Below are 26,427 nucleotides of genomic sequence, written 5' to 3' on the forward strand. Positions count from 1 at the left end.
GTAAGACCTCCCTTTCGACGGGCACGCCCTGTTTGCAGAACAGATGGACATTAAGCTTCGTGGCCTGAAAGATTCCCTCACGAGCCTGAAAACACTGGGCCTGTCCGTCCCCGGCCCTGCCTGCAAGCAGTTTAAGCTGTAGCAGCCTCAGAGCTAGGGGAACCACCCTCGCCAGGAGCCTCCCCACAAAAGATTCAGGGGCTACAAGAAGCACCCTGGCCACCAACCCCCGTCTACATCCCAGACGGGCTCAACACGCTGTAAGCAGACAAGCTAGCGCTCGTTTTGAGGGTATGCCAGAGGGTGACCTACCGGACTGTTCCCCAGATCCTTCCTCCCCTCTGTTTGCCAACCACCTTTCTTCCTTCCTCCCTATGTGGGTGTCTATAACATCAGACCGATGGGTCCTCAATACGGTGGCGCAGGGTCACTGTCTTCAGTTACTTTCTACCCACCCTCCCTCCCCATTCCTCTTCAGGGACTCCTCTCATGAGAATCTTCTCATACAGAAGGTAGAGGGTCTACTACAGCTGGGCACGGTGGAGGTAGTTCCTGTGGAGTACAGGAACAAGCAGATATGCCAAACCTGCGGAAAAAACGCATAAATTAGGCTTGTTTTTGGCTTAATTGGCTTGTGGGTTGCTTGTTGGCTAGCTTTTGCCTTGTAGCTTGTTGCCTTTTTTTTTTTTTTTTTTTTTTTTTTTTAATCGGCTTCGGGCAAGCAGAGGCAAGGGTGGGGGAGAGAGTCACTGTGCACAGCAGACCCACCACAGTCCCAGACTGCACACTGTGAGAGGATCTAGTCACATAGAGTTTTGGGGTTCTTGGGGATTGGCTTCTTTTGGCCTTGTTTTGAAAGGGATTAGCCTGATCGGCTTATTGTGAAAATCGGGGTGCTTATTTGGCACTGTGGGAACAAGGGGTTCTATTCTCAATTCTTTTTTAATCCTCAAAGCCAAGGGCTGTCTGCGGCCCATACTAGACCTGCGGAGCTTGAACCGCTACTTAGCGAAACTGAAGTTCTGCATGGTATCCCTGGCTTCCATCATCCCCTCCTTAGATCCGGGAGACTGGTATGCCGCCCTTGATCTGAAAGATGCATACTTCCACATCGCCATCTTCGAGGGACACAGACGCTTCCTCTGGTTCACAGTAGGTCCTGACCACTATCAGTTCACAGTCCTCCCATTTGGCCAAGTGCACGTCTGTGATGGTGGCTTACCTCAGATGTCGGGGTATCCAGGATCTATCTGTACCTCAACGACTGGCTCGTCAAGGGCAACTCCAGGTCCAAGGGGACATCGCAGTGCTACTAGGCACGTGCCGTCGCCTCGGCCTGTTGGTGAACGACAAAAAATCCACGTTCGTTCCAGTACAGAGGATATTGTTCATCAGAGCAGTGCTCGACTCAACCTGCGTCAGGGCGTTCCTGCTGCTGGAGAGGTTCAGGGCACTGACAGACCTCATTGTGGAAGTCTCCGCGTTTCCCCTGACCATGGCCAGGGTTTGCCTACGCATACTAGGTCACACAGTAGCGTGTACATATGTGATGCGCCACGCCAGACTCTGGATGTGACCCCTGTAGCAATGGCTAGCGACTGTCTACTCCCAGTCCAGGGACTACCTGGAAAAGGTCATCACCATTCCCGCGACGGTACTTATCTTGCTGCGATGGTGGACCGACCTTGGGAAAGTCCTGGAAAGAGTTCCCTTTGTCAGCACTCCTCACTTAGTCGAGTTGGTTTCGAATGCCTCGGACCTCAGATGGGGGACGCACCTCAGCACCCTCCAGACCCAACGCATGTGGTCCCCAGAGGAGTCGATGCTACACATAAACACCAAAGAGCTCAGGGCGGTGTGCAGAGCATGTGTGGGCTTCCTACCTCACCTGTCAGGCAGAGTGGTCAGAGTCCTCACGGACAGCACAGCCTCGATGTTCTACATCAACAGACAAGGCAGAGCACGATCCTCGGCCCTTTGCCAAGAGGCACTCGTCTCTGGGACTTCTGCATCAACCATGGAATCCATCTAGAAGCATGTCACCCTCCGGGTGCCAGGAACACGCTAGCAGATCAGCTAAGCAGGGACTTCTCCTCTCACCACGAGTGGGTGCTCCACCCAGAGGTAGCTGGCATGATCTTCCTGAGGTGAGGAACTCCCCAAGTGGACTTATTCGCCACCAGGCAGAACCAGGAGGTGCCACAGGTTTTGCTCCAGACGGGGTCTGGGCAAGGGCTCCCTCTCCGACGCCTTCCTCCTGCCATGGGCAGGAAGCCTGATGTATGTGTTCCCTCCAATTCCGCTCATCAGCAAAGTCCTAGTGAAAATCAAGAGAGACAAGGCTCAGGTTATCATGCTCAGCCCGGCGTGGCCTCGCCAGTGCTGGTTCGGGACACTATCAAGCTTGTCTGCAATCCCTCCCTGGCCCCTGCCGAACCGACCGGACCTGCTGTCACAGGATCACGGCTGACTCTTACACCTCAAACTTGCGTCCCTTCACCTCACAGCGTGGATGTTGTGTGGCTGAACCCAGATGAATGGGCCTATTCGGAAGGGGTCCAGAAGGTCCTCCTCCAGAGTAGAAAGCCCTCGACTAGGCAGACCTACCTGGCAAAGTGGACGAGGTTCTCCTGCTGGGTGGCCGCACAGGGCATCTCCCCTTTGCATTCTTCAGTGCAGTTGATCTTAGACTACCTGCTTCATTTAAGAACCAGGGCCTAGTGCACTCCTCTATTGGGGTGCAACTGGCGGCTATTTCGGCCTTTCATCTGCCAATCCGGGGCAGACAGTGTTATCCCACAACGTGACTGTCAGGTTCCTTAGAGGCCTCAAGAGGCTCTTTCCTCAAGTTCGGTTCCCGACCCCTCAGTGGGATCTCAACTTGGTTCTGTCCAGGCTCACGGGCCCGCCCTTTGAGCCTTTGGCCTTGTGCTCCCTGTCTCATGTATCATGGAAGGTAGCTTTCCTGGTGGCAGTGACGTCAGCGAGGCGAGTCTCCGAGCTGCGAGCCCTGACCTCAGAACTACTGTACGTGGTCTTCTATCAGGACAAGGTCCAGCTCCGGCCCCACCCGGCCTGCCTTCCCAAGGTGATGTACACTTTCCACATGAGCCAGGACATCTTTCTTCCAGTCTTCTCCCCTAAGCCCCATGAGACTAATGAAGAGAGGCACCTTCACACTTTGGACGTAAGAAGGGCCCTGGCTTTCTACCTAGATCGGACAAAACCTTTCGGTAGGTTGACTCCGCATTTCATCTCTACAGCTGATAGGATGGAGGGCCTCCCAGTGTCCACGAAAAAGATTTTTAACTGGGTCACATCTTGCATTCGGATCTGCTGCGAGTTAACGGGAGTCCTTCCGCTGCCGATCGTCAGAGCCCACTCAACTAGAGCACAGGCATCCTCGGCGGCCTTCCTGGCACAAGTTCCGATCCAGGACCTCTGTAAAGCCACAACGTGGTCCTCAGTATGCACGTTCACAGCCCACTATGCCTTCACGCAACAGGCCAGGGACAATGCCAGGTTTGGCAGAGCTGTATTGCAATCTACATGTCTGTGAACTCCTTACCCACCTCCAGGAGTACTGCTGGGAGCCACCTAAGTTGAATGGACATGAGCAATCACTTGAAGAAAAGGCCATTACCTTTTTCTGTAACTGGTGTTCTTCAAGATGTGTTGCTCATGTCCATTCCACAACCCGCCCTCCTTTCCCCACTGTCAGAGTTTCTGGGAAGAAGGAACTGAGGGTGGAAGGGGTCGGCAGTGCCCTATATTTCGCAGCATACGCGTGCCACTCCAGGGGGTGCCAGAGCTGGTCCCTTATGGATACTGCTGAGGGAAAAACTTCTGGCACCAGTGCATGTGGCGAGCACACACACCTAAGTTGAATGGACATGAGCAACCCATCTCGAAGAACAGTTACAGAAAAAGGTAACTGTCTTTTATAATGTCTACAGCAAAGAAAGCTTGTGGAGAGAGAAAATGCAGAGTGAAAACAATTCAAATAAAAAAAAAACTGATATAGCCCTAAGATTGTTAGTTATCCATATCCTGTAATAGTCTGTCTACTAATCACATAAATACATTATATATAGCATAAACATATTAGAAGAAAATTTCTAAGCTTTAGTTTATGAACATGAGAGAGAGCATATCATTCAAAACATCAGAAGAAATTAGGTAAGCAAGAACTATTTAGCAAGTTTGTCACGTGTAAAAAGTGTGTGTGTGTATCCGTCCATCCATCCATCCACGATTGCTAGTGGAGGGGACACTCTCTCAATTGCTAACAATATTTCTTAGAACCATCTGACACTGGCCACTGATAAAACAATTACGTGTGTTTCTTTGATTAGTATTATTTTGAAGAGGCTCCAGCTTTGTCCATAGCAATGGTTTTTGTTCCAGCAAATGCCTGTGAGAGCCTTGGGGCTCACAGAAACAATTTTCATTGTTTAACCACTATTTGCAGGTTTCTTTTTAAGAATTCATGGGAGGCTTTATATTCAGACGCTCATGGAGCAACTGAGTCTTAATTATGAAGTGAAATGTCTCTTCATAGTCTTATCAGCTAATGAGAGCTTTCAAAGATACTTCTGCTAGCTAAGTCTGAGTCTGACTCATGTAGGGAAATGTCAGAACATGATGGCTACCACTGTTGAACTATTACCTGCATTCTCCTCTTTGTGGATTCAAGTGTGTTGATCTTAAAAAATGACCCATAACTCTGCTGCCACTATTATGGTTTCCCAGGAGTCTTGTTTCTTGTTGCTATATCCCGTTAATTCCTCTCCATTAACCAAACAATTACTGGCAGCCAGTACTCCAAAACCCTTAGGACCTTTTCAACCTGATCTAGCCCCCAAAATAGGCAGTGACTACTTGCAAATCCTCCACACTCTTCCCAGTTAGCTTTCTCTGCTTTCCAAAAAGCTTTTAAATGTAAATCCATTTGGAGTCTCAAGGCTTTTCTCTGCTCAAAACTTTCTCTACAAATGCAAAAACCCCTCAGGCAACAAAAATAAAACCAAAAACTGGCAGAGACTAATAACAAATGAAGCAAAAAGGCAGAGCAAAAGCACACTTTTGCCATTGTGGATTTCTTCTCTGTCATGTGATGGGGTGATTCCCCTGAATGACAATTTCATGCTTAGTTTTAATGCATAGTATTAAGTAACTAACTTTTTGTCTTCTGTTTTTACTCATCAGGGAAATCTGTCGTACAAATATCCAGGCTTATGCGTTAAAGAATAAGAATTAGAGGACTTCTGATGGAATTACTTCCTAAACCAAGCCAGATAGCTAAATTTGACCCCAGTGTGTATAGTTACTACTTTAAAGGAGCTTTTTGTCACACATTGAAGCACATTAGGGTTGGTTTAGGCTTAATGCTATCTCTCAACATTAACATCTCAATTCTTGAACACTCTAAGAACAATTTTTCCAAAAGCCTAGGTTTTTAATAAGCTTTACTAGCTCAATGGGGAAATCTGTGTGGTGCTGCTTAGAAAGCTTGAGGCAAATACACAATCCAAAGAACTTTTAAAATTTATAAAATGACATAGCCAGTCTTCTAATGACTAGATTTCCATCCAGCTCACTTGGCAGGAAACTACCCATGAAAGGCTTAGGTCATAATAACTGGACACTGTTTTATGGTGTGAAGGCACAAAATTGCTGTACTTGATGTACCCTGAATGTGACCTTTCAGTGGCTGCACATAGATTCAACAGTACTTGAAAAATGTTTTGAGATCTCAGGATAAAGATGCCTGATAATATTTTTTGCAAGTGTCTAAATTCCATTTTCAGAATCACCTACATCCTGGTGCAAGTCACTTGGACTTGGGCTCCTAAGTGACTTAGGTGCTTTTGAAAATGGGACATAAGCTCCTAAGTGACTTAGACACTTTGATAATTTTACCTGAATTCTTTAGAAAGCAAGGTTTAGATAAAAGAAAGAGCCCTCTAGTTATAAAGGAAATAGTAGCTAGAAATAAACTGTTAAAAAAAAAAATCCCACTTTTTTTTGTATAAAACTCCATCTTCACATCTAGTGTCTTCAGTCTAGTGATCAGAAATATTATTGAAATCATCTGCTGATCAAAAATATCCAATCTATAATACTAGTGGGAAAGGAAATGCTAGTTCTAAACACTCATCTGTTTGCTGTTTTATTATTTGTATTACATAGCACCTAGAAGCCTTAGTCATGGACCAGGACCCCACTGTACGAGGTGCTGTACAGACAAAACAAAACAGTCCTTGCCCCCAAAGAACTTACAGTCTCAGACAACAGATGGATACAGAGCGTGCAGTGCAAGGAAACAATATGGTCAGCATGATAAGCAGTGGTATGAGCACACCAGTGGGCTAGCCGTTGTCAAGGTTATTACAGGTATCATGACAGAGGAGAATTTTAAGGAGGGATTTGAAGAAGGATAATGAGCTAGCTTTGTGGATGTTTACAAGGATCTACTCCCTGTTATATGACACAAACTGAAAATTTTGCACATATCTTAACTGGATTTTGCAGTGTGTTTATCATCAGGCTTTTGGATAATTTACTTAATGTATCATCATACATAGATTGCAATTCTGAATTACATGCAGTGCCCATAATACAGTTTACATGGCTTTATAGTGAATATAAGAAGATAGTATTTAAATCTCAAATGCTGTTCAGATGGAATTTCTTCTTATGTGCTACACTGAATCAGGTTGTAACTATGACAACCTAGCAGACAAAGCTGCACTTTTAGAGCAAAGGTGCTCTTAATATACTGCTGTGTTTAGTCGGGAACAGGTTTAATGTATGAAATGTAATTCCTTTTGTGAGACATTAGTCTTTATTAGCTATATCTGAAACAATTTTTTTTGTTGGCTATAGTTAAGAATGAACTTAATAAAACATACCTGGTATTTCTTATTGAGCTACAAAAGCTTGTTACTAAGCAGAATTTATATAGCATCCCTTACACTGGGTCGGATCTTGCCTGGGGCTTCCAGGTGCAATTGCAATACAAATAATAATAATAGGAATGGGCTCATTGCATTTCCCTTGCTATTTTTAACATGTTAACTGAAGGTCATTTGCAACAATGAGAAGTAATGTTTTCTTTATAGACACCAAAACAGTTCTTGTTGCTTTTTTCTATTTCCTGTGGAGAACATGTTTAGATCTGGATGTGGGTGACCAAGTGTAAAAAGCTAGAGTAAGCTCCTACCTTATGGGAGGAAAAGTCCTCTCACGTATACTAGAAAATGATCATCTCCGTCACTCTAGGTTTTGCAGAACCATCCTGTAGAATTCTGTCAGGTAGTTCTAAAATCCTATAGAATTTAATAGCCACTGATGTCTCTTGTGTAGTAATTGCTATAGAACTCTATAGTTTTCTTCCCTACTAACTTCTATGGGACTTTTTCCAAAAAGGCCATCAATATTCCTGGCTGCCTTCTTGCTGCTCATCCTATAGATGAGCTGACAAGCAAACCTGCTGTCTGATCTGTCTTCAAAGTGTGGTTACAGGCTGCCAGTTGAACAGAGCTACATGAAGGATTTGGGGGAAAATTTTGCATATGGAAGTAGAGTAGTGGCAGAGTATAGTATTAGGTCACATTAGGGTCACTGCTATGGTCCTGGGATTAATGCACACAATAAGCAAGGTAATGGTAGTCAGGGAAACAGCAGGCAGGACTGTTACTTGGAGAGAGGAGAAACAAAATGAAATCATTTCTGCCATCTTTCTGTCGGCTGTTCCCCTGGGTGAAAAGATTATATTACGATTACATGTATTCTTACAGATAACCAGAAATTGGGCTGGAATTTCTGGCATTAATTAATGTTTCTCCAATTTTTCTTCTTAGAGCCACTGGAAAGGAGTTTGCACTGAAGATTATAGACAAGGCAAAATGCTGTGGAAAGGTAGTGTACACCCATTTACATGCGAAAGGAGTAAAAATAGCATTCACAGCTGTTCATTAGTCAAAGTGGTGTGTGTTGGGAGGGGTGGGGTTGGATTTGATAGAACTGTGACTGCTTTCAGAAATATCTGTTTAGCATTAGCAGGATTATTTTCCATCCAAAATGCAAACAATAGAAGTAGTAACTGTGTTAATCTAGTAGATAATGGAACAAAAACAAACAAAGATTGTAATTTATTCTATTGGACTAACAAAGAAAATGTATTTCCACAATTGTTCTTCCTTCATTGGGCCAAAATGGAATAAAAAGAGAAATGCGAAAGTACAGTATAGTGACTTTGATTGTAAAATGTTTGAAGGATGAAACGTGTGTGTGTGTGTGTGTGTGTGTGTGTGTGTGTGTGTGTGTGTGTGTGTGTCCAGCACCTAGCATAATGGAACCCAATACTGATTATGAAGGCAATTCAAATTATAAAGGCCCCAAAGTATGTCATGACTCAAATCAACAATAGTAACCATTGTAAGCAAAGTTAATATGGGATAAATTCCTGCAGTCCTTATTCAGTCAAAATACCCTATTCTTTTTCGAGTGCTTGCTCATGTCAATTCCATTTTAGGTGTATGTGTACCAACATGCACAGTCGTCTGAGATTTTTGTCTTAGCAGTATCCGTAGGGTTGGCTGTGGCACCCCCTTGAGTGCTGCGTCCATGTGCTGGTATATAGGCGCCGCCAACCCTATGCCCTCTCAGTTCCTTCTTACTGCCCGTGACGGTTGGTTGGAGTGCCTTGTCTTGCAATCGCAAGAGCGTTAGCGGTTCTTCAACAGCCCATTGTCTGTCATCTTTGTATATAGTTTAGGTACTTAGTTAGCTTTTTAAGTTAAGAGTTAGGTTAGTTTGGTAGTTAGAGTCCAGGCTGGGACTTTGCCCCAGAGTGAGGCACACCCCGTTCTCCCAGATTCAAACCATGCTCGTCATACAACAGGCTGATGCGTATTAGTGACCCCCATGACCGTTGTCTGAAGTGCTAAAGAACAAGAAGGCCGACCGGTGAAGGCCCCAATGCCTAAGGGCAAGCTGATTATGGGACTGCCCCATAGGGTCCCTGGACCGCAGATGTAAATCCCAGTCTCCGCAGCCTAGGACCCTGGCACCGCATTCCTGGTCTCCGGTCAAAAGGCCCAAGTCCCCGACGCCACGTTCTCCCACTACGAGACATGGGACACCGGGCTTGAGGCACTGGTCCCTGTACCACCGGTACCAGCGAGCTTCTCATGAAAGATCGCCACGGCGCAAATCACCCTTGCCCAGACGGTCTTTCAGACATCCGTTCCCACTGGAGCAGGATTGCTCCCGGTCATGGCACCAGTCTCCCCGGTTCTGCGCACTGGGCAGGCACCGATCCTCACCTCGTAGGTCGCCGACCAGGGTCAGCCGGCAGACTCATGCATCAATGGCTCCGCCCTGGTCACCGGAAGGGCAATGGTCGGACTCGGACTGGAAGTTCAGCCCCTCGGCAAGGAGGGGTGATTCGCTGCCGACCCGCAAAGCCAGCACGGCACCTGCCATGACGGCATGGCAGCAGGGACAGTGGCCTGCTCAATGGCCGTACTGGAACCCGTGGGGTGTGCCCATAATGTCAATCCCGTATTCCCACCAGTCCTCCCTGGCAGCCTCGGACAAACTGCCCCCTGGGGCACGGTGCCAATTCCAACATCGGGGCAGCACATCGGACTCCAGCACCTAAGGAGCCGTCCCTTCCCCGTCAGTGCACTTGTCCTTGTTGTCTCCGGACGAAGTGGTGGCGGGTCCCTCCCAGACGGGCAACTCTCCCTGCCCCCTCCCCCCCCAAATGACTTCAAGGAGCACCAGGCCCTTCTTAAGAGGGTGGCTACCAACTTGAACTTAAAAACTGAAGAGGTCGCAGAGGAGTCTGACTTCTTTAACATATCCTCCTCCAACAACAAGGCCCAGATTGCGCTGCCTGTCCACCCAGGGGTCCTTAAGATTGCCACATTGCTGTGGCAGACCCCCTCTTCCATTCCGCCGACTTCTAAGAAGGTGGAAAATAAGTATTATGTCCCTGCAAAAGGGTTCAAATACCTGTATACACACCCTTCAGCAGTGTCACTGGTCATGTTCGCTGTTAATGAAAGAGACCGGGCCAAGTCAGTGGCACACTGAAAAACAAAGATGCCTGGAGACTGGACTTATTTGGCAGAAAGATTTATTCAATAGCAAAATTGCAATTTCGGATATCTCACCACCAGGCCCTGTTAGGCAGGTACAGTTTTAACCTGTGGGACTTCCTTAATAAATTCAAGGAGGCTCTGCTGCAGGACCGAGCCTAGGGGTTCGCTGCTTTGGTGGATGAAGGCACAGCAGTGGCAAGGGGGACCCTTCAGATGGCCTGGGACGCTACTGACTCAGCAGCCAGGGTGGTTGCCTCTGCGGTGGCCATGAGGCACAGCTCCTGCTTGCAGTCCTCCGGGTTACCCCAGGAGATGCAGGCCACTCTACAGGACCTCCCGTTTGAGGGAATATGGGGCTCGTCTCCAAGCTCATGGACTTGAGACTCCATGGCCTTAGAGACTCCTGTGCCACCCTTTGCTACTTGGGCAGCCATACTCCTCTGCAGGCCAGGAAACTGTTATGCCCTCACCTCCTCCACTTCCCCAGTCCAGGTCTTGGGGGACTCCCCGGGTGGGCACCTACAGGAGAAAGGATAGAGACAAGGGGTCTAAGTGGCGACACCCGTCGTCTTTCCATTCGTCTGCTCATCCTGCGCCTTCCAGAAGCCAAGGAGGCCAGAAGCAATCATTTTGAGGGTGCGCTCGAGGAGGACACCCCAATCACTTCCCAGGATCCACCCTCCCACTCTTTCCTCAACCACCTCCATCCTTTCCAGTCAGTCCGGTCTCAGCTGACCTCGGACCGTTTGGTGTTCAAAGTAAAATCATCATGTTTACCCTTCCTTCCACCTCCCTTCCCCGTTCTCCTTCAGGGACTCGTCTCACAAGCAACTCCTCATCCAAAAGGTCGAGAACCTTCTGTGCTTGGGGGCAGTGGAGGAGCTCCCTCGAGACATGAAAGGGAAGGGGTTCTAATCCCATTACTTCCTGATCCCAAAAGCAAAAGGGGGCCTCAGACCCATCTTGGACCTGCGTTGTCTCAACAAGGTCTCTCAAAAAGTTTAAGTTTCGCATGGTCTCCCTGGTCTCCATCATCCTCTCCCTGGACTGGGGAGACTGGTACACCGCCCTCGACTTGTGTGTATTTCCACATTTCCATTTTCCCGGGGCACAGGCGCTTCCTTCATTTTACGCTGGGCCAGCGCCATTTCCAATTCATGGCATTGCCATTCAGTCTCTCGTCAGTCCTGAGAGTGTTCACGAAGTGCATAGCACCAGTGGCCGCTTACCTGAGGCACCGGGGTGTTCAAATTTACCCGTACCCCAATTACTGGCTAATAAAGGGTCAGTCCTGGGATCAGGTGCAGCAGCATCTCGATCTGGTTTGTTCCACCTGTTGTGACCCGGGGCTGTTAATAAACAAGAAAAAGTTGACCTTAAGTCCAGTGCAATGCATAGAGTTTATTGGAGCAATCCTCGACTCTACTCAGGCCAAAGCCTTCCTCCCTGAGGCTTGGTTCCAAGCCATGGCGGACCTCATCTTGTGCATTCAAGCCCACCCCTCACCACCGCTCACACATGCCTGTGATTGTTGGGCCACATGGCGGCCTGCATTTATGTGGTCCGACATGCATGACTCCGTCTGAGGCCCTTGCTGGCGTCAGTCTACATCCCCAACAGACACAGCATGGACTGGGTGGTCAGGGTCCCAGACCATGTACTGTTGTCACTCACCTGGTGGCAGAATCCAGCACTGATGTTGGAGGGGGTTACCTTTGCGGCTCCATCACCGTCGGTGACCCTCATCTTTGATGCTTTGGACCTGGGGTGGGGAGCCCACTGGAGCGATCTCAGCACGCAAGGCCATTGGTTGAGGAGTTATGATTGCTCCCTACACGTTGTCAGGGAGCTCAGAGCAGTTCGCCTGGCCTGCCAAGCCTTCCTACCTCTCATAAAAAGCAGGCTGGTCCAGGACCTGAGGGACAACACAACAACTATGCTCTGTATCAACAAGCAAGGCAGAGCCAGATCATCTGCTCTTTGCCGGGAAGCTCTCAGGCTCTGGGACTTCTGTGTACAACATGACATCCATCTCATAGCCACACATCTCCCCAGAGCCAGGAAGACTTTGGCAGATCGCCTCAGCGGGGCTTTCTCATCTTGCCACAAGTGGTTCTGCCATCCGGAAGTGGTCAGCATCATCTTCCAGAGGTGGGGGACTCCCCAGGTAGACCTGTTCATGTCCAGGCAGAACAGGACATGCCCCATTTTCTGCTAAATTTGGGGGATTGACAGAGGCTCCCTGTCAGACGCTCTTCTACTTCCGTGGTTGGGGGCTCTGTTGTATGCCCCCCCCCCAATCCCCCTTCCCGGCACAGTGTCGTTAATTCACAAGGTTCTCATGAAGATCAAGCAGGACAGGGTGAAGGTGATCGTCATAGCGCCGGCCTGGCTGCACCAGCCCTGGTTCAGCATGCTTCTTGACCTCTTGGTGGCTGCTCCGTTACAGCTACTGCTCAGGCTGGTCCTAGTGTCCCAAACTATGGCAGTCTTCTGCATCTGAACCTGGTGGCACTGCATTTGACGACTTGACTGCTGCATGGTTAAATGCAGAGGAGCAGGAGTGCTCATCTGGTGTCCAATCGGTCCTCTTGGGCAGTAGAAAGCCTTTCACCAGAGCGACCTACCTGTCCAAATGGAAGTGGTTCGCTTGTTGAACCTCGGGTAAAGGCATTTGGCCCGAGCGGGTCTCACTGCAGTTAATCCTGGGCTACTTTCTGCATCTCAAGCTCCAAGGCCCATCCCTTTCATCTATTAAGGTCCACTTGGTTGCTATCTCGGTGTTCCATCCGTCGCTCAAGGGTAGGTCGGTTTTCGCCCAGGACATGACTGCCAGGTTCCTCATGGGCCTTGAGCGCCTCTACCCGCACATCAGGAGACCCATCCCTCCATGGGACCTGAATCTTGTGCTATCATGGCTCATGGGGCCCCGCTTCAAGCCTCTGGCTCCCTGCTCTCTTTTCCTCCTTTCCTGGAAGGTCGTATTCTTGGTTGCAATAACATCTGCCCACCAGGTCTCGGAGATTAGGGCACTTACCTCAGAGCTGCCCTATATAGTCTTTTACAAAGACAAGGTCCAGCTTCGGCCTCACCCAGCTCTCCTGTCCAGGTGGTCTCAGTTTCATACAGGCCAGGACATTTACTTACCTGCCTTTTTTCCAAAGCCGCATAAGTTGGAGGAGGAGCATAGATTGCATTCCCTAGATGTCAGGAGGGCACTAGCCTTCTACACTGAAAGGATCAAGTCAACGCAATTGTTCATCGTGGTGGCCGACAGGATGAAAGATCATCCAGTGTCCACTCAAAGAATTTCTTCTTGGATCATTGCCTGCATTCGCTGCTGCTACAATCGGACACAGGTGCCACCTCCAGCGAGCCTTACTGCCCATTCAGCCAGGGAGCAAGCCTCTTCGGCAGCTTTCCTATTCAAATGCCTATCTAGGACATCTGTAGGGCGGCCACCTGATTGTCCAACCACACATTCACGTCCCATTCACACTTACCCAGCAGGCCCAGGACTATGCTGGCTTCGGTAGAGCAGTACTGCCAGCTGCTACGAGGGGTTCTCAAACTGGGGGTCAGGACCCCTCAGGGGGTCACGAGGTTATTACATAGGGGGGTCGTGAGCTGTCAGCCTCCATCCCAAACCCCACTTTGCATCCAGCATTTATAATGGTGTTACATATATAAAAAAGTGTTTTTAATTTATAACGGGGGGGGGGTGTCACACTCCTAGGTTTGCTATGTGAAAGGGGTCACCAGTACAAAAGTTTGAGAACCACTGCACTAGACTATGAAATCTGAGCCCACCTCCATTGATACTGCTTGTGAGTCACCTAGAATGGAATCAACATGAGCAAGCACTCGAAGAAAAAATAGTTACCTACCTTTTCATAACTGTTCTTCAAGATGTGTTGCTCATGTCTATTGCATTCCCCACCCTCCTATCCCTCTGTCGGAATTGCTGGCAAGAAGGAGCTGAGAGGGCATAGGGTCGGCGGCGCCTGATATACCGCCATATGGGCGCGGCACACAAGGGGGCGCCAGAGCCAACTCTACGGATACCGCTAAGGTAGAAATCTCTGACTGTGTACGTAGGTGCACACACACATAGAATGGAATGAACATGAGCAACACATTTAGAAGAACAACAGTTATGAAAGGTAGGTAACAGGTTTTTTTCTTCTTTGGGGCTAAAGACAATTGGAGTGGGCCCCCAGTGATTTGGCAAGCATGGAAGTTTTAAAATAAATAAGACATCTTCCTTATATTCCTATTTTACCTAAAATTTCTGCCTTGTCCCTTATTTTTCCATCTTGGTTGCAGCACCCCCTTCCTTGACCTATATACAGCTGGACTTTCGAAAACAGCATTCTATTGACTAGTGACAACACCCTATCCCTTACAAATAACATTTATTCTAAAATTGTTGTTTAAGCTTTAAGTGGTGAATTTAAAAGTTCAGATTCTGTCAGCTGGGAAACACATCAAACCCCTTTCCTGTCTTATTCCCAGGTGTCACAAGCAAATGTTATAGAATTGAGGCCAGTGTCTTTATGAGCATTGCAGGCACAAATTGGGAGGATTCTCTTGGCTGTTTTCTCTTCCCCACTAGGGTGGGAGACTTTCTTGGGAGTTTCTGCTGCTATACTGATGCTACCCAAGATCTGTTGATCTTGCCATGTCTGATTGTCTAGTGGATGAAAAAGAATAGTACACAGGTGTTTCAGACTGAAGCATTATGAACACCAGCCTACTGGACTGATTGTGGGACAATTCCTAAGCAGGGAGGCCTGAAAGAAACAGAATCTGGATCTAAAAAAAGTTATTGGACTGAATTTTCGAAAGCATAGATAATAATTAACCATTAATAAAACATTTCTGGGGGAGCAAGGCTGGCCCAGTGGTTGAGGCACTGGCTTGGGATATGGGAGATCCAGGTTCAATTCACAGTTCCACCACAGACTTCCTGTGTGACTCTGGGCAAGTCACTTAGAAAATTAAGAAGCAACAAATATAAACCAGTAAAGAAGTTCTTTTTCTAATGCAATATAATTAACCCCTGGAACTTACTGTTGAAATCTATCAAGTTTCAAGACCGTTTTAGACACTTTTATCCCAACTAGTGTACTTGCAGATGCTATTCTTCATATGGGGGTGGGGGCAGGAGAAGGGGGAATAAAACCTAACCCTAGCACAATATCAAGCTGTTGGAGCTAAAACAATTTCCGAACTTAAATGGGTAAGTAGTTTTCAGGTTCTAAATATAAATATTAAACCAAACAAAAAATAAAACCCATGAAGTTGGCAGCTATTTTGTAAGAGATCAGGTCTGGAAGGAAATACAGTGGTATTAAGTGAAGGTTAAAATGTGTCATTTCACCATAGCTCTGCAATATAAGTAATATAGTGAAAGACCTGACTCTGTGTGTGTGTGTGTGTGTAAAAATTAAAAAAAAAAAAAAAAAACAGGAAAGCTATCACCTGGAAGTTTTTTACTGGGAGTTCATTGTCAATTAAAATAAACTTTCTTTCCTCCTTTTCCTGACTAAACAGGAGCATCTGATAGAGAATGAGGTATCCATACTGCGCCAAGTGAAACACCCCAATATTATCATGCTGATAGAGGAGATGGACACTCCAACAGAACTCTATCTGGTAATGGAGTTAGTTAAGGTAAGACTATTTCAAGGAATTTTCTTTTTCATTTATCTACACATAATGTGAAGTCTACGAAGATTCCAATATCACACAGCTCTCAGGAGACATAATCAGATAAGCATTTTGATGAGGACTTCCAATTAATCATGCAAATACTGTTGTTAAATTCCATTAAAATGAACTATTGTTATAATAAAAACAACGACGAGACCGGTGGCACCTTAAAGACTAAACAGATTTATTTGGGCATAAGCTTTCGTGGGTAAAAAGCCCACTTCTTCAGATGCATGGAGTGAAAAATTATGCCATGCATCTGAAGAAGTGGGTTTTTTACCCACGAAAGCTTATGCCCAAATAAATCTGTTTAGTCTTTAAGGTGCCACCGGACTCGTTGTTGTTTTTGTGGATACAGACTAACACGGCTACCCCCTGATAATTGTTATCATTTTTCACCTGGCATTAGACTATTCACATAGCAGGGATTCAAGGTGCTTTTTGTAAGGTAAGTGCCCAATCTAAAGAGAAATACAAATAACTTCTTGTTCTATATTTGGAACTTTTTAAATTACATTGTTATATCATCACAACACACAGTAAACATGTCACCAGCTTGCAACATTTTTCTCCATCAGCTTTTCTTATTTAATCATTCACATAGAGCGGTGTGAATTACTGGGTTTGCAATTAATCTATATCCTAAAGACAACAGACACAATTACTAAATAAGTTACACTCCTCTTCACAGACACAGTCCAGAAGCACAAATCTCTCCACTTCAGCTAAAGGAGATCTCCAACTGCTGGCAGATCTACAGCTGGTGGTAGTAATGTTGCTTCTCTTCTGTGGGCTGAACGTTAGATATGCTGTCACAGAGAGAAAAATCTTGTGAGCTCCACTTTGCTGACATTGGAGAGTGATACTGCTCTCTTGTGAGCCAAAGGCATTATGAAGCACCTCCATAGAAACATTTTAATGCATAGCATGAACATGTTACACAAACCAGGGGTTTTTGGCATATTACTCCTGGGCAGTTTTGTGCCACTGTGCAAAGTGCAGATCATAGAATCACAGGGTTGGAAGGGACCTCAGGAGGTCATCTAGTCCATAGATTTCCCCCCCCCCCGTCCCTAACTGGCCCTCAAGGATTGAACTCACAACCCTGGGTTTAGGAGGCCAATGCTCAAACCACTGAGCTATCCCTCCCCCCCGAATTAACGTCCCTGGCAGATTTTACTCTTTCCCCACAGGAAAAATTGATTCATGCCCCCCTCCTGGGCAGCGGTCAGGGGGCGGGAGGGAGTCTGGTTTGGCTGTCGGGAGCAGCAGGGGGAGATGTAAGTCACTGCCTTGGAGGCTGGGCTCTCTCTGTCCCTCTCGCTCGCTATCAAGGAGCACCCAGAGCCGGGAGGGGCAGGAGTAGGGGAGCCTGGGTGAGTGGCACCTACCCTGCACTGGACTCCAGCTGCTAATCCCAGCTGGGCTGAGGGAATGGGACTTCCTCTGACCCTGCATGGGCCGGGGCCAGGTCAGACCCATCCCCAGGAACTTCCCTGGGCTTCAGGAAGCTCCTCCCCAGCTTCCTGTCCTCATCGCTCTCCAGCTATGGGGGTGGGGGTCACTGTACAGCGAGCTGCACCCCCAAATGCCCAACCCCGAGGCATCTGAATTTCCCCCCGCACCCAGACCACTCCCTGCTGAGTCGCCTGCACTCGAATCCCCACTGTGCCGAGACTCACCCCCCTGCACCAAAATAATAGAAAATGGTGTAATTATAATGTTGTTTTGACAAAATATGCACAATTTTGCAGAATTTTTAATTTTTTGGTGCAGAACTCCCTCAGGAATAGCATATGTAGCAGCAAAGAAGGCAGAACGACTTGCAGAATTATTGTTTAAAAGGAAACACCTGAAAAATATTATATAGAAGAAAAATAGATCCCCGGTTACAATACTTAGCATATTTTCCCCATCATAAAATAAGAAAATATACAAATATACTGAAACAATCCAGAAATTTCTATGTGGCATAGGTCTGATATTAGTCGCTTGTTTTGTGACAAGATGATGAATAATTTGAGTGTCTAGGCCATCTGAGTTAGATTTATAAACCTGTATCAAATCTGAGGCTTCTCTCACACATGCTTGCACACAAATGTACATTTTTATCTCTCGTACAGGAACAATAGCAAACATGCAAACTAGTCTATATGTTAAAACAACAGCAGTAAACCCAGACGTTATCATTTATCATTATATTGGATAAAAGTATAAATCAACATTTCAGAAGGTATTGCTATCTAAAAATTTCACTGTACTCAAGAAACATTTCCGCAACATCTATTTGCTTGAAACCCCCTGGTGAAGGTCTGTAGCTACTGGCTCAGTACCACTGCTTCATTTCTGGCTATCTCTAGAAACAGTTTTTATGTGGCAGATGGCTTTTTTGTTTTTAAGATGCAATTTAAAAAAAAAAGGGTAATCTTTGAATATATATCCTGAATTGCTACTGCTTTCACATGTGCTACAATGCTTGGAATTCCACCCACAACCCAGCCAAGTCACTCCCACGCTTGTATCCAAGGTAACCATCATAATGGCACACAACTTAATTTAACTGCAGCAAGTGGAAATGCCATATAAATTAAAATATTTCTTTACTACTGTTTTTAAAAATGCTGTTACATACCCCTGAGCTATAATGGATGCTAGTAGGATATTGCACAACAGGTATGCTCAAAAAACACCAGGCAGACTCTGCCATATATTGCATGGGGCAAATATGTTGTAGAATGCAGCACTGTTATCATCCTGCCTCATTCTTATTTATTTTTACTTTTCATAATGTTTGCACTAAGTATTTCTAACATGTACTTATGTAATTATTATTGAGTATTTGTATTACAGCATCATCTAGAGGCTCCAGCTGCTAGGCACTGTACAAACAAATAGTTCTGTAGTATCCTGACGAGTTTATAATGTAAATAGACAAGACCGTCAAAAGCAGGGAGAAAGGAAGTGGTGGTATCCTCCTCTTAGTGTTGGGGAACTGAGGTGCAGAGTGGTGAAGTGACTTGCCCAACGACACACACAAGCCTGTTGAGTATCGAACCCAGATACCTGAGTCCCAGTGCCTCAGTCTACAAGTTCATCCTTCCCTACCATGATAGCTGTTTCCAAGGGCTTGTCTACATGAGGAAAAAGGCTGCAGTAGCTGGTGCACTTTGGAAATGTACTAAGCTAAACCACGTGAGGTCACTCTTAGTACGCAGTAAGTGGGTCCACACAGAGAGTTAGTGAGGAGTTGCTAGTGTGCTTTAAACTCACGCCCTAGCTTACTGTGCACCAACTTCTCCATGTAGACAAGCCTCGAGTGGTGCAGCCTATCTTCCCCGTATAATACATGACAGGTTTTTGTGCATGCCTTTGGTGCAAGGATGTTGAAGTATGGCTTTCTCTGACCTCTTTTCAGCAGTCTGACTAGAGTATTGACACCTGATGATTTTTCTTGTCATTGCCTTTGATGTTTTCCCTTACTTTAGGGAGGAGACCTATTTGATGCTATCACTTCTTCAACAAAGTATACGGAGAGAGATGGTAGCGCAATGGTCTACAATCTAGCCAGTGCACTGAAATACCTCCATGGTCTCAACATTGTGCACAGAGACATTAAGCCAGAGAATCTCCTGGTATGTCACTTGTTTTGTCATGCTTTCCATTGCTTCATCCCCCACAAATGTAAATGTTTGTATGTAAATGTTAAGATGCCAAGGAGCTGAACAATCACAGACATAGAACATGAATTTAGAATGACTGCATGCTTAAAATAAATCTCTTTCCATTAAATATTAATAGACATAGGGAAAGTGATCTGTGCTTAATGTGCACTAGACTCTAGACCTATCATTTACATTTTGATTCCTGGCTCTGACTTGGATAAGCACAAAACAGGGTTTAAAAATGTGTTAATGAATTATTTACAATCCTAGTTTCAATTTAAAACAAGGGTTTTAATCCCTTTCTGAAGATCCCAGGGTTATTTGAAGTAAGATATTTCCTCTCCCATCGCCACATCTGGTAAAATCTTTTTGATGACTTCTCAGTATCCTAGCTATAAACTCTGAGAGTACATTTATTTCCTCAGAAGGAACTATATTTCATTTCCATTAGTTCCCATCAGGGACATAAATATCTACTGCTCTGTGCCTGATAGCAACAAATATTGTGGATTCTGTTTTACAAACTCCAAGTGGAAATTGGCAGTGGAGTGAGTGCCTTATTCCCTGCTGCTTTGTAGCTTATATAGGCAGAGTATGCAAAAGGTTACTAAGTCACTGACAGCAGAGGTAGTGTTTAACACCCACATTGCACAGGTGTAAATAACTACCTACAATGCAAGGCACTGGACAACCAAATCCAGAATCCACATCACAGGCACGGTGTCATCAGTAACTGAAAGCCTTATGTGTTGGGTTATTTAAGCTTTGTTTGTCAGTCCTGTTAATGGTATAATGAGATTGCACCAAAGGGGAAGCTGATAAAAGGGATTTATGTCTCTTACTCCAGCAGTGGCATTTGAACAAGCACAGACAACAGGGCTGGAACTTGCAAACTCTTAGGGTATGGCTACACTACGCAGCTTTTAGCAACATGGCTGTGCCGCTACAGCGCTGCCGCTAAAAACCACACAGTGTAGCTGCTCTTTGTCGGCAGGAGAGAGCACTCCTGCCAACAAAGCGCTTTTAGTCAGTAAAACTTTTGTCATTTGTGTGTGTGTGTGTGTGTGTGTGTGTGTGTGTGTGTGTGTGTGTGTTTTTAACACCCCTGAATGACAAAAGTTTTGCCGACAAAGTTCCAGTGTGGACAAACCGTTACTAAATTAAAGAGTCCTTTCTTACCCCAGCAGTCCCAATGACGACAGCGAGTAAGGATTTCCAGGACTCGGTCCTTCCTTTAGCAGTGAAATTTGAGGAAAAAAATATGTATTCAGACCTTACTTGATAAATTTTTAGTTGCAAGGTATGTGGACATTGGGTTGTTGAGCTGTGGATACAGGAATTCTAACATGGGGTTTTTTATTATTATTATTTATTTGGTACTCTTTATTTTGTGCAAGTATTGCTATTCTTCATGGATGATACTGATTTAAAAAAATTATACTAAATGTAACCTTATGTGAAGTGGCTATAATGTTGTATAAACACACTGCAATCTAAATGAATAGTGACCCTTTAACAATAGAACCTGAAAATTTTCTGGCAAAAAAATACCCTTGGCAACTTTGAGGTAAGGGAGAGAAAAACAGAAGACGGTGGTTTTATCTTCAAGTGTATCTCAAAGCTTAGCCACTCTGAAGATTGCATGTTCATGCTGAATTAATTTCAATATAGTGTGCTGGTCCAGAAGCAAACAAGAGTGTGCACAGTTTTAGTGGCAGCCCGTGGCATGCCATAGTTGATCTCGTTCATTTTAAAATAATAATGTGGTGACATCAGGATCTTGGGTGGATTGGAGTTCTGAGGCTAATCTGACATTTTAAGCCTTCATTAGTAATCGAATCAGGTATAAATAGGCACAAACACCCTTTTTGCCTAGAAAGCTTAACAAGATTACTCAACAGTTGCAAGTCTTACTCATTGTGATTGACATTGGCATGCATGTTAAGATAACATAATAGAAGTGCATGTAAATGTAAATGTGTCAATTGCTTTTATACTAACCAGTGTTTCAATTCTTTAACCTGAGATCATCCAGATGTCTGATTTTCATTCTTTTTACCAATCATACACTCATAAATACAAACTGTGTTGTCATTGACACATGTGAAATTATATCAGGGAGCACAAAGGTTTCCATTAGAGCTGTGCATGATAACAGGGTGATGATTAAGGCTATGTTTTAGTCATGGGTATTTTTAGTAAAAGTAATGGATAGGTCATGGACAGTGAACAAAAATTAACGGACCGTGACCTAAATTCCCTGTGAACTGCATGGCCGTGCAGCAGCCTGTTTAGTGCTGCGCAGACGCTCAGGGAACCCGCCAAGCTGGGACCTGCTGGGGGAGGGACCTGCCGGGGGAGGGACGCCCCAGCCCCGGACCTGCTGGGGCACCTCTCCCCCGGCCCCAACTCAGCCCCAGACCTGCTGCTGCCAGGGGAGGGGCAGCCTGAACCCAGCCCTGGCCCGGACCGACTGGGGCAGGTGCTAATTGGTCCAAATCTTCACATCAACTTGGGTGCTATTTGGTTCGTATTCTCATGCCTCATTGTGGAGAGGACTCTGATTGGTTTAGAGCCGTGAAGGAGCGTAGACTATCAGGCACCTCCTGCTGGTCTGGCCTGTCCACTCCAGGACGTAATTTCACTAGGAGGGTGGTGAAGCACTGGGATGGGTTACCTAGGGAGGTGGTGGAATCTCCATCCTTAGAGGTTTTTAACGCCCTGCTTGACAAAGCCCTGGCTGGGATGGTTTAGTTGGTGTTGGCCCTGCTTTGAGCAGGGGGTTGGACTACATGACCGCCAGAGGTCTCTTCCAACCCTAATCTTCTATGATAATGGATGCTGGGACTTGTAGTTTGTGCTGGCCCACACGCCCTGGCTCCGGAGAGAAGACTTCGTGATTGGTGCTCATTGGGCGATGAAAGGTCGTTGCTAAGGTAGAGGTGCCAGTGGGCGGGCTGGCCTCCCTTCCCCCAACCCAAACTCAGCTCTGGCCCGGACCTGCTGTGACCGGGGGAGGGGCCCCTATCCTGCTGCCCCAGCCCCGGAGCTGCTGCGGCGGGGAGAGACACCTCTCCCTCCCAGGTGCTGCTGCAAGAAGAGAGAGCTGGGGGGAGTCCTCTCTCCCCACAGTAGCTCCAGGGCACCCTCGTGCACCCCAAACTCCTCATCCCCAGACCCACGCCAGAGTCCACACCCCCAGCCGGAGCGCTCACCCCCCCAATCCTCCCACACACCCCAACCCTCTACCTTGATTCTAAATAGATTAAAAAAAACAACAACAGGTATCACTATGAGAATTTTCGAACTACCACTCTTGTGAGAATTCTATAACTAATGTTTCTGGGCCTTTTGCTCTCTCTGCAAAAACAATTAACTAATGAATACTATTCCCAGACTTGTGCTGACAAATCGGTGATCCAGCTGTACAAAACTGGAAAGAAGCAAAACTTTTGTTCAGTTCTGAACACGGGTGGGAAAAAACCCTCCTCCATGCTTGTTAAACTGAAAAGGACAAAATGGAAAATATTTATCTTCAAATCTGTAACAAGTAATTCCAAATCATGGGTAGTTGGGTTTTTTTTATATAAAAATCACTTGACAATATACTTTAAATAGGATCCTACTGATCTGCTTGTAACTCTTCACTGAAAACTTGAAAATAAAATGTTCTCCCAATGAATGTGTCTCTCTCAATTTTGCAGAATTGTCCTCTTGCTACTTTTTTCCTTTTTTTTTTTTTTTTTACTGTCACAAATTGTCTTCATTTTGTTTGTTTCCTTCCTGCTTGCACAGGTATAGCATATGTCATTGTTGATACTAGCAGGAATATGTACCCGTTAGTTGCCATTATTGGAATCCTTAGATTATTATTTACACTAGTTTATTTAAGAAATTTAATAATTTGTAATATATGTTAGTAGGTGGAAAATATTGTGTGAGGTTATTGGAAAATGAGTGGCTTTTAGAACACACTGTGACTTTGCAAATAAAAACATAGTTATATAAGTAAAGGTTGACTATGGCATGTTAATTTAACTTGCTCTCTTCCTCAATTGTTGATATTTTTTTTACTGTAATCATATTCACTAGTGCAAGCAAACACGAATAAGTAGATCGGGCATAGTTATCACTTACAAGCAATGGGCCCAATTCTGGCCACTCTTGCAAAGGTGTGATTTCTCACTGATGCTCCAGCCCTGCTAACTCTCATGTAACTCTACCCACATGAGTTGTTCCATTGGCTTCAGTAGGAGTAGTTGCATGAGTAAAGCTATGCACATGTGTAAGTATTTGCAAGATTGGGGTTTTAGTAAGACATTACTTACTCATTTTAGTCATTATTACTGCTTACATCAGTGAAGAGAGGGAAAAATTAGGCCCAGTTTTTAGGAAAAAACAATAGACATTTTGTTAAAATATGTAAAGCAATAGTTCGCCCTTCAGCTACATAAATATGGGGAGGGATCTTGTCCCTAGCCTCTGTTTGCCAGAAGCTGGGAATGGGCGACGGGATGGATCACTTGATTACCTGTTCTGTTCATTCCCTGGCATTGACCACCATCGGAAGACAGGATACTGGGCTAGATGGACCTTTGGTCTGACACAGTATGGACACTCTATGTTCTTAACATCCTGTCATCTGTAACAATATTATCTGTGCTATAAATGGCAGCACAAGTTACTAGGTAGAAACTTTTATGTCCTATCCGGATCAAGAATAGGGCTAAATTCTTTAATCTTTGGAAGATTTTTATCTTTTGATAATTCAGGGATAAAGAAATGTATGTTCAGCTCTTGTTGTAGGGGCCATAGAAGTCAGCAGTGTATTTCATTAGTCCCAACCAGAGTAGCTTTTATATATACGATGAGCATCAATAGTTAGAAATGCTTTATTACTGCTATAATTTTAGCCAGATCCCAAAAAGAACCCTTACAACATTATAAGGCTTATTATACATTCCAGAAATCTCTGTGTACAGAAATGATTAGAGGAACTACATGCAGGAATTTGCTCAGAGGCTGAATGTAATGAGTAGTTTTAAACACCAATACTTCTAAATCAGATTTAAGTGCAATTTGTAAACACAATGGGCCAATCTCATTTGAATTTACTCTGGTAAATTTGGTATTTACAGTACTGAAGACTAACTCCATTTAAGTTAAAGTAGTTACTTAAGGTTTACACTGGTGTAAGTGAAAACAGAGTCTGGCCCAGATTATTCTCATCTGCAAGAATAATAAAGTGTCACTGTTGTGCCTGTATATTTATTCCAGTCACTTTGAGAAGTTATTGTGTATTGCTGCCTCGGTGACTTGGAAGATTTACAACAAGCAGTAACAATTCCTGTTTTATAAATCAACTGTCAGCAATCCAGGGAGCAGTTCTAATAATGCTCCAGAGTGTCTGTATACAGTGTAATGTGTTAGGGGCCCCTCTTTTCAAGTAGTCTGGTAATAGGCTTTTCTTTCAATTTTGAATGGTGATTTGAGTGTTGTGGATTACAGAAAACAGTTGCTAAATGATGTCTTTGATACTGTCTTCAGGTGACCCATTGGGATTCAGTGCATATTAAGCATGCAAAGACTTTGCTATATTTTTAGAACTGTCCTTGAAGCATTTAGTGCAAATGAAAATGTGAGTGTGTGTGTGTGTGTGTACACATTTCCACATAACATACATTCCTTGATAATCTATCCAATAATTCCGTAAACATGGAAGTTTAGACGTGCATTTTGCACCTAAACTATGAAGATCATGCATTTGCATGCTTAAAAAATACATGGGCAAACCTGTGGACATAGATATCTCCTTTATGTCCTCAGTAGGGCCTGTATTCCTAAGTGCCACCTTTAGAAAATGCGATTCAATTGCTTTTGTAATTACCTTTGGTGTCCCTTGAGCAACAAAGAGTGGGGAGAGTATAGTGCATTGTTCTCTAAATCAGAGGTTCCCAAAGTGGGGGACGGGCCCCCCAGGGGAGGTACAGAATGTATTGTAGCGGGGCGTGAGAAGCTTTAGGAAAAAGAAACGTACTGCATACATTTTACCCACAGCAATGACACAATTTTTTGTGAGTTAGTCATGGCATAAATAGCAAATTTAGCAAATGTGTTACACATCTGTGAAATGTACTGTTTATGCCATGACCAACCCATAAAAAATGTGTGATATCTCTGCCAAGTTTCTCAAACTAGGGGCCCGGACTTGAAAGGGGGTCAAAAGCCTATTAGGGTATTGCGATATTGCCACCCTTACTTTTGTGTTGCTGCTGGCAGGTGGTGCTGCCTTCAGAGCTGGGTGCCCAGCCAGCAGCCATGGCTTTCCGGCTGTGAGGGCAGAGCAGCAATACCATGCCACCCTTCTGTGTTGCTGCTGGTGGGAGGCGCTGTCTTCAGAGCTGGGCACCCGGGTAGCTGGGCACCGCTCTCCGCTCTGCCTTCAGAGCTGGGACATAAAGACCAGAATTCACAGGGGAAACCATATTTCACATGACGTGATTTTCATGGCCACAAATTTGGTAGACCCCTACATATCGAGTCTTCGTCTGGCACTATGCATTTGACTCTAGATGGCGAATTTTGACAGATTTCTGTTAAGCTTGCATAGCATTATACAAAGTTGTTGCCATCTGTTGTTTAATCCACTTGTTACGACGTGGTGTGCACACTTAATTGAAGGTAGAAAGGGATCTCTGGATAGCTGTCCCAAGCATCCAACCCAGGATGGAATTGCTCTGCTCCCAAAAAAGGCACACCCATCACGCTAGTAACAACAGTATGATGCAAATAAGCAATATCTCACTTAAAATTTACATTACTATATATTTAAATGGCTCTGTTTGAATCACTGCATTACTGTTTTTAATGTTTAGTGAGTGGTGTATCTTGGGTTTTTTATCGGTATAGGTACTTGTGTGGCAGGGGAAGGGCAT

At 45.3% G+C, this 26,427-nt stretch overlaps 1 protein-coding gene across 1 annotated transcript in view; it reads left to right on the forward strand.

The window, feature by feature from the left end:
* DCLK2 (doublecortin like kinase 2) overlaps positions 1 to 26,427 on the forward strand; it is a 136,265-nt gene that overhangs the window by 95,892 nt on the left and 13,946 nt on the right. Inside the window, exons 9-11 of the mRNA XM_065404874.1 lie at positions 7,866 to 7,923; positions 15,672 to 15,791; positions 19,316 to 19,462. Of these exons, the coding sequence (XP_065260946.1) occupies positions 7,866 to 7,923; positions 15,672 to 15,791; positions 19,316 to 19,462 (325 nt within the window). The remainder of the gene's footprint in view (positions 1 to 7,865; positions 7,924 to 15,671; positions 15,792 to 19,315; positions 19,463 to 26,427) is intronic.

Source organism: Emys orbicularis, chromosome 5 (genome assembly GCF_028017835.1).
Source record: "Emys orbicularis isolate rEmyOrb1 chromosome 5, rEmyOrb1.hap1, whole genome shotgun sequence".
In the NCBI taxonomy this organism is placed as follows: domain Eukaryota; kingdom Metazoa; phylum Chordata; order Testudines; family Emydidae; genus Emys; species Emys orbicularis.